The 7,805-nt window shown below is 41.9% G+C and overlaps 2 protein-coding genes and 1 pseudogene across 2 annotated transcripts in view; 2 read left to right on the forward strand and 1 right to left on the reverse strand.

Annotated features, from left to right (window-relative positions):
• The window catches only part of LOC135529212 (transmembrane channel-like protein 6), a 56,148-nt pseudogene extending 54,264 nt beyond the window's left edge, over positions 1-1,884 (forward strand).
• A 3,329-nt stretch (positions 1,885-5,213) lies between these two features.
• LOC135529208 (palmitoleoyl-protein carboxylesterase notum1a-like) overlaps positions 5,214-7,805 on the reverse strand; it is a 65,583-nt gene continuing 62,991 nt past the window's right edge. Inside the window, exon 11 of the mRNA XM_064958065.1 lies at positions 5,214-6,183. Within this exon, the coding sequence (XP_064814137.1) occupies positions 5,811-6,183 (373 nt within the window). The 3' untranslated portion in view covers positions 5,214-5,810. The remainder of the gene's footprint in view (positions 6,184-7,805) is intronic.
• Positions 6,220-7,805, forward strand: part of LOC135529211 (transmembrane channel-like protein 6) — a 30,473-nt gene continuing 28,887 nt past the window's right edge. Inside the window, exon 1 of the mRNA XM_064958067.1 lies at positions 6,220-6,228. Within this exon, the coding sequence (XP_064814139.1) occupies positions 6,220-6,228 (9 nt within the window). The remainder of the gene's footprint in view (positions 6,229-7,805) is intronic.

A 7,805-nucleotide genomic window follows, 5' to 3' on the forward strand; every position in this document is an offset into this window, starting at 1 on the left:
TCCCAGGATTCCAACTGTTAGCATTCCAACTACTGAAAGGGCATTCTCTCCCTTCTCATTGGAGGGAATATCTCAGAAAATGTCCCGAATGGACCAACCTGGATGTAGCTCTCCTCTCCTGCCTCTGGGAAGAGTTGTTAAGGGATTCTTCAACTGGAAAACTATTCTCATAGGATGTCGTCTTTCCCAGGAAGCTGAGTTGGGACTGGGACTATAAAGGAATTTACTTCTTCACAATAACAAATCCCACAGACGCCAAAACGGGATTCTGATAGGATCCACACTCTTTCCCAGGAAGCTGGTCCTTATAAGGATTGGGAATAGGATTGGGAATGGGAATAGGATTGGGAATAGGATTGAGAATAGGATTGGGAATAGGATTGGGAATAGGATTGGGAATGGGAATAGGATTGGGAATAGGATTGGGAATGGGAATAGGATTGGGAATAGGATTGGGAATAGGATTGGGAATGGGAATAGGATTGGGAATGGGAATAGGATTGGGATTGGGAATAGGATTGGGAATAGGATTGGGAATAGGATTGGGAATGGGAATAGGATTGGGAATAGGATTGGGAATAGGATTGGGAATAGGAATAGGATTGGGAATAGGATTGGGAATAGGATTGGGAATAGGATTGGGAATGGGAATAGGATTGGGAATAGGATTGGGAATGGGATTGGGAATGGGACAAAGCAGTCTTTCCCTCTTCCAATAACAGACTACACCTCATAGGCAAAGACCACTGTCTTTATAGGATCTTACTATGGCCAAGCCATAGGCTACAACTTACTGTAACTAGGCTACATAGGGAAAGACCACTGTCTTTATAGGATCTTACTATGGCCAGGTCATAGGCTACAACTTACTGTAACTAGGCTACATAGGAAAAGACCACTGTCTTTATAGGATCTTACTATGGCCAGGTCATAGGCTACAACTTACTGTAACTAGGCTACATAGGAAAAGACCACTGTCTTTATAGGATCTTACTATGGCCAGGTCATAGGCTACAACTTACTGTAACTAGGCTACATAGGAAAATACCACTGAGTTTTTATGAACTTACTATGGCCAGGTCATAGGCTTCACCTTACTGTTTATTCTTCATGTAAATGAAAGGACATGCCACTGTCACAAAACAATGGTTTATCGAAGCTCAATACTTTCAGCCAAGGATCTTTGTCCTTTTTTAAACTTGGATTGGAAGCCCTGGTCATGAGAGAGGATGGAGGGTGAAGAGGTGAGGAAACGAGACTGGGATACGGTGTGCTTGTAGGGACACAGAACGGAATGCGCTTTTTCGAAACAATGTTTTTTTCCCTCACAACTTTGAATAGGGAACATATCAAATGCCAATAAGCTGCCAACATTGCACAAAGGACTAAAACTGTGCCATTGTTAAGCAGGGTGAATTCTGTGAAATATTGGATTTGTATTTGTTTTAATTGTAAATAGTATGATTTTTTTATTATTACTTTAGATGTTTTTATTGTATAAACTGGTATTTTGTCAACAGCCCTTTCATACCAACTGTGAACAGGTTATTTCTTTCCGTTTCTGATATAAAATGATTTTGATATGTTTTTATGTTAATTGGTGGTCACCACACTGCTTCTGAAATGGCACTCTTCCCTACATAGTGCACGACTTTATAGGGCGCTGGTCGTACGTAGTGCCCTATGTAGAGAATAGGGTACCTTTTTGGACGCATCCTCTGTTTACTGACTCTGTAGGAAGAATCCGCCTCTTAGTATCGGGCGATCTGATTGGTTCGTTCAAACAGGAAATGGTCTTAGAAGATCAACCACTGGAACAGTACGTTTTTTGTTTTTAAGTTGTTATGTTTGTATACTTTATACGTAATTAAATGTTTTAACATATTTGTGTGTGTATTTGCTTATCTGATGTTTACCTCGTGGTTATGCTGCACTTGTACTTTTCAGTGGAGAAATCTAATATAAATCATTGAAACATAAATCTTTCTATTATTCAACACAATTATAATGTACTACAGACATGCAATCAGCACCATAAAAAGAGCTGAATATATTGACAATTTCCAAAGAATCACTTTGCTGTCGTAATACCACTCACACATGATCCACCTAATAAATATGAAGTAGAATACCGCTCACACATGATACATCTAATCCAATAAATATCAACTCCAAAGTAGCTTGAGTTTAGGGTTGCAAAATTCCCAGGTTTTCCAGAAATCCTGGTTGGATGATTCCCAGATTCTCTGTTTATTCCCTCCTGATTCCAGGGAACTTCCAACCGGGATTTCGGGAACATTTTGTGAAAGTTACCGAAAATGTGCAACCCTTCATTGAGTTCAAACAGTTAATCACATAACCTTTTAGAGATACTAAAGTATAACCCATTATTATCCAGTTCATCACATAACCTTTTAGAGATACTAAAGTAGAACCCATTATTATCCAGTTCATCACATAACCTTTTAGAGATACTAAAGTATAACCCATTATTATCCAGTTCATCACATAACCTTTTAGAGATACTAAAGTATAACCCATTATTATCCAGTTCATCACATAACCTTCTAGAGATACCAAAGTATAACCCATTATTATCCAGTTCATCACATAACCTTTTAGAGATACTAAAGTATAACCCATTATTATCCAGTTCATCACATAACCTTTTAGAGATACTAAAGTAGAACCCATTATTATCCAGTTAATCACATAACCTTTTAGAGATACTAAAGTATAACCCATTATTATCCAGTTAATCACATAACCTTCTAGAGATACTAAAGTATAACCCATTATTATCCTTGTATAAAAGCATATGTGGCTAAAAGCACCATTCAGTATTATTCACCCAGGGAGAGTTGGAAGCAGCAAAATACAAACGTTTGTAATTCTCAAAACCTCCTGTAGAGGGCGCCATATCATATCTCTCCCATTCCCCACATACTGTACCATCCATCCAGACATCTCTCCCATTCCCCACATACTGTATCATCCATCCAGACATCTCTCCCATTCCCCACATACTGTACCATCCATCCAGACATCTCTCCCATTCCCCACATACTGTATCATCCATCCAGATATCTCTCCCATTCCCCACATACTGTATCAGTCATCCATCCAGACATCTCTCCCATTCCCCACATACTGTATCATCCATCCAGACATCTCTCCCATTCCCCACATACTGTACCATCCATCCAGACATCTCTCCCATTCCCCACATACTGTATCATCCATCCAGACATCTCTCCCATTCCCCACATACTGTATCATCCATCCAGACATCTCTCCCATTCCCCACATACTGAATCATCCATCCGGACATCTCTCCCATTCCCCACATACTGTATCATCCATCCGGACATCTCTCCCATTCCCCACATACTGTATCATCCATCCGGACATCTCTCCCATTCCCCACATACTGTATCATCCATCCGGACATCTCTCCCATTCCCCACATACTGTATCATCCATCCATCCAGACATCTCTCCCATTCCCCACATACTGTATCATCCATCCAGACATCTCTCCCATTCCCCACATACTGTATCATCCATCCAGACATCTCTCCCATTCCCCACATACTGTATCATCCATCCAGACATCTCTCCCATTCCCCACATACTGTATCATCCATCCAGACATCTCTCCCATTCCCCACATACTGTATCATCCATCCAGACATCTCTCCCATTCCCCACATACTGTATCAGTCATCCATCCAGACATCTCTCCCATTCCCCACATACTGTATCATCCATCCAGACATCTCTCCCATTCCCCACATACTGTATCATCCATCCAGACATCTCTCCCATTCCCCACATACTGTATCATCCATCCAGACATCTCTCCCATTCCCCACATACTGTATCATCCATCCAGACATCTCTCCCATTCCCCACATACTGTATCATCCATCCAGACATCTCTCCCATTCCCCACATACTGTATCATCCATCCGGACATCTCTCCCATTCCCCACATACTGTATCATCCATCCAGACATCTCTCCCATTCCCCACATACTGTATCATCCATCCAGACATCTCTCTGCTAGTATCCTATGTTTAGGTGTGGCAGTCTCCATCCCTCTCTGCTAGTATCCTATGTTTAGGTGTGGCAGTCTCCATCCCTCTCTGCTAGTATCCTATGTTTAGGTGTGGCAGTCTCCATCCCTCTCTGCTAGTATCCTATGTTTAGGTGTGGCAGTCTCCATCCCTCTCTGCTGGTGAGTTCATATGTGGCAGTCTCCATCCCTCTCTGCTAGTATCCTATGTCTAGGTGTGGCAGTCTCCATCCCTCTCTGCTAGTATCCTATGTTTAGGTGTGGCAGTCTCCATCCCTCTCTGCTAGTATCCTATGTTTAGGTGTGGCAGTCTCCATCCCTCTCTGCTAGTATCCTATGTTTAGGTGTGGCAGTCTCCATCCCCTCTCTGCTAGTATCCTATGTTTAGGTGTGGCAGTCTCCATCCCTCTCTGCTAGTATCCTATGTCTAGGTGTGGCAGTCTCCTTCCCTCTCTGCTAGTATCCTATGTTTAGGTGTGGCAGTCTCCATCCCTCTCTGCTAGTATCCTATGTTTAGGTGTGGCAGTCTCCATCCCTCTCTGCTAGTATCCTATGTTTAGGTGTGGCAGTCTCCATCCCTCTCTGCTAGTATCCTATGTTTAGGTGTGGCAGTCTCCATCCCTCTCTGCTAGTATCCTATGTTTAGGTGTGGCAGTCTCCATCCCTCTCTGCTGGTATCCTATGTTTAGGTGTGGCAGTCTCCATCCCTCTCTGCTGGTGAGTTCATATGTGGCAGTCTCCATCCCTCTCTGCTAGTATCCTATGTCTAGGTGTGGCAGTCTCCATCCCTCTCTGCTAGTATCCTATGTTTAGGTGTGGCAGTCTCCATCCCTCTCTGCTAGTATCCTATGTTTAGGTGTGGCAGTCTCCATCCCTCTCTGCTAGTATCCTATGTTTAGGTGTGGCAGTCTCCATCCCTCTCTGCTAGTATCCTATGTTTAGGTGTGGCAGTCTCCATCCCTCTCTGCTAGTATCCTATGTCTAGGTGTGGCAGTCTCCTTCCCTCTCTGCTAGTATCCTATGTTTAGGTGTGGCAGTCTCCATCCCTCTCTGCTAGTATCCTATGTTTAGGTGTGGCAGTCTCCATCCCCTCTCTGCTAGTATCCTATGTTTAGGTGTGGCAGTCTCCATCCCTCTCTGCTAGTATCCTATGTTTAGGTGTGGCAGTCTCCATCCCTCTCTGCTAGTATCCTATGTTTAGGTGTGGCAGTCTCCATCCCTCTCTGCTGGTATCCTATGTTTAGGTGTGGCAGTCTCCATCCCTCTCTGCTGGTGAGTTCATATGTGGCAGTCGGCTATGTGGTCATTTGAGACAATTCTGATCAATCAATCAGTTCTAGTGAACCCTTGTTACTATGGCTGTGTTTACACAGGCAGCCCAATTCTGGTCTTTTGCCCAATTATTGGTAAAAGACCCTGATCTGATTGGTTAGAAGACCAATTAGTGGAAATAGATCAGAATTAGGCTGCCTGTGTAAACCTAGCCTATGAGGGGCTCGCTATAATCCATTGCCTTCCATATCAGAAGCTTGATTCTGTATCTTCTGTAGCGTTGATCAAAATTATTGCTGTTGCTTAGAGTTCAGTTCTGTTGCTTAGAGTTCAGTTCTGTTTCTATTCTGTTGTTGTATTGAGTTCCGTTCATCTCCACCAAAGCGTTCTTTGGCCCTGCTGTGTCAGAGTCTGTGTATGTGCGTTTCATTTCAGCTACCTGTGTGAGCCTCTCCCTGCTCAGTTCCCGTTATTCAGCATCCCCAGCAGTCTCCCTGCGTCCATGCCCTGTTGCTGGGCCATCTTGGCAACATCAAACCCCATGTGTTTCAGGAACTGGATCACGCTCATTTCCTGTCCGGTGATCTGATCCCGTATAGTGGGACAGGTGGGATTACAGTGAGGCCAAGGGCAGCTGTCAATCAGACGCAGAGGACAGCGCCTCAGAGAGGAAGCTGGGGGCAGGGCCTTGTTGGGGGTGGGGTTAGGATTGTTGCTATGGGTATCGTTGTTGGAGGATCTTTGGTGGAGGTTGTTGTCGTGGAGACCACGGTCCCAGCAGTGTAGGGCTCTGGGGAGGGAGGTTCCTTTGACTTGGATGTCCATCCAGTAACTATGGTAACGGGGAGGAGCGGAAAGGAGGTTATAAATGGGAGAGGTACTCGGTCAAGTCACTCATGTTTTTACAAAGCTCCAAATTAAGGTTATGATATGTCTAATCTAAGACCCAGTTATGATATGTCTAATCTGAGACCCAGTTATGATATGTCTAATCTGAGACCCAGTTATGATATGTCTAAGCTAAAAGGAAGTTATGGTATGTCTAATCTAAGACCCAGTTATGATATGTCTAATCTGAGACCCAGTTATGATATGTCTAATCTAAGAGGAAGTTATGGTATGTCTAATCTAAGACCCAGTTATGATATGTCTAATCTAAGACCCAGTTATGATATGTCTAATCTAATACCCAGTTATGATATGTCTAATCTGAGACCCAGTTATGATATGTCTAATCTAAGACCCAGTTATGATATGTCTAATCTAAGAGGAAGTTATGATATGTCTAATCTAAGACCCAGTTATGATATGTCTAATCTAAGAGGAAGTTATGGTATGTCTAATCTGAGACCCAGTTATGATATGTCTAATCTGAGACCCAGTTATGATATGTCTAAGCTAAAAGGAAGTTATGGTATGTCTAATCTAAGACCCAGTTATGATATGTCTAATCTGAGACCCAGTTATGATATGTCTAATCTGAGACCCAGTTATGATATGTCTAATCTGAGACCCAGTTATGATATGTCTAATCTGAGACCCAGTTATGATATGTCTAATCTGAGACCCAGTTATGATATGTCTAATCTGAGACCCAGTTATGATATGTCTAATCTAAGAGGAAGTTATGGTATGTCTAATATAAGACCCAGTTATGATATGTCTAATCTGAGACCCAGTTATGATATGTTTTATCTGAGAACCAGTTATGATATGTCTAATCTGAGACCCAGTTATGATATGTCTAATCTAAGAGGAAGTTATGGTATGTCTAATCTAAGACCCAGTTATGATATGTCTAATCTAAGAGGAAGTTATGGTATGTCTAATCTGAGACCCAGTTATGATATGTCTAATCTAAGACCCAGTTATGATATGTTTGATCTAAGACCCAGTTATGATATGTCTAATCTGAGACCCAGTTATGATATGTCTAATCTAAGAGAAGGTTATGGTATGTCTAATATAAAACCCAGTTATGATATGTCTAATCTGAGACCCAGTTATGAAATGTTTTATCTGAGAACCAGTTATGATATGTCTAATCTGAGACCCAGTTATGATATGTCTAATCTAAGACCCAGTTATGATATGTCTAATCTAAGAGGAAGTTATGGTATGTCTAATCTAAGACCCAGTTATGATATGTCTAATCTGAGACCCAGTTATGATATGTCTAATCTGAGACCCAGTTATGATATGTCTAATCTGAGACCCAGTTATGATATGTCTAATCTGAGACCCAGTTATGATATGTCTAATCTAAGACCCAGTTATGATATGTCTAATCTAATACCCAGTTATGATATGTCTAATCTGAGACCCAGTTATGATATGTCTAATCTGAGACCCAGTTATGATATGTCTAATCTGAGACCCAGTTATGATATGTCTAATCTAAGACAGTTATGATATGTCTAATCAGTTATGATATGTCTAATCTAAGAGTTATGA

The sequence above is a fragment of the Oncorhynchus masou genome, unplaced genomic scaffold (genome assembly GCF_036934945.1).
Source record: "Oncorhynchus masou masou isolate Uvic2021 unplaced genomic scaffold, UVic_Omas_1.1 unplaced_scaffold_1119, whole genome shotgun sequence".
Classification (NCBI taxonomy): Eukaryota; Metazoa; Chordata; class Actinopteri; order Salmoniformes; family Salmonidae; genus Oncorhynchus; species Oncorhynchus masou.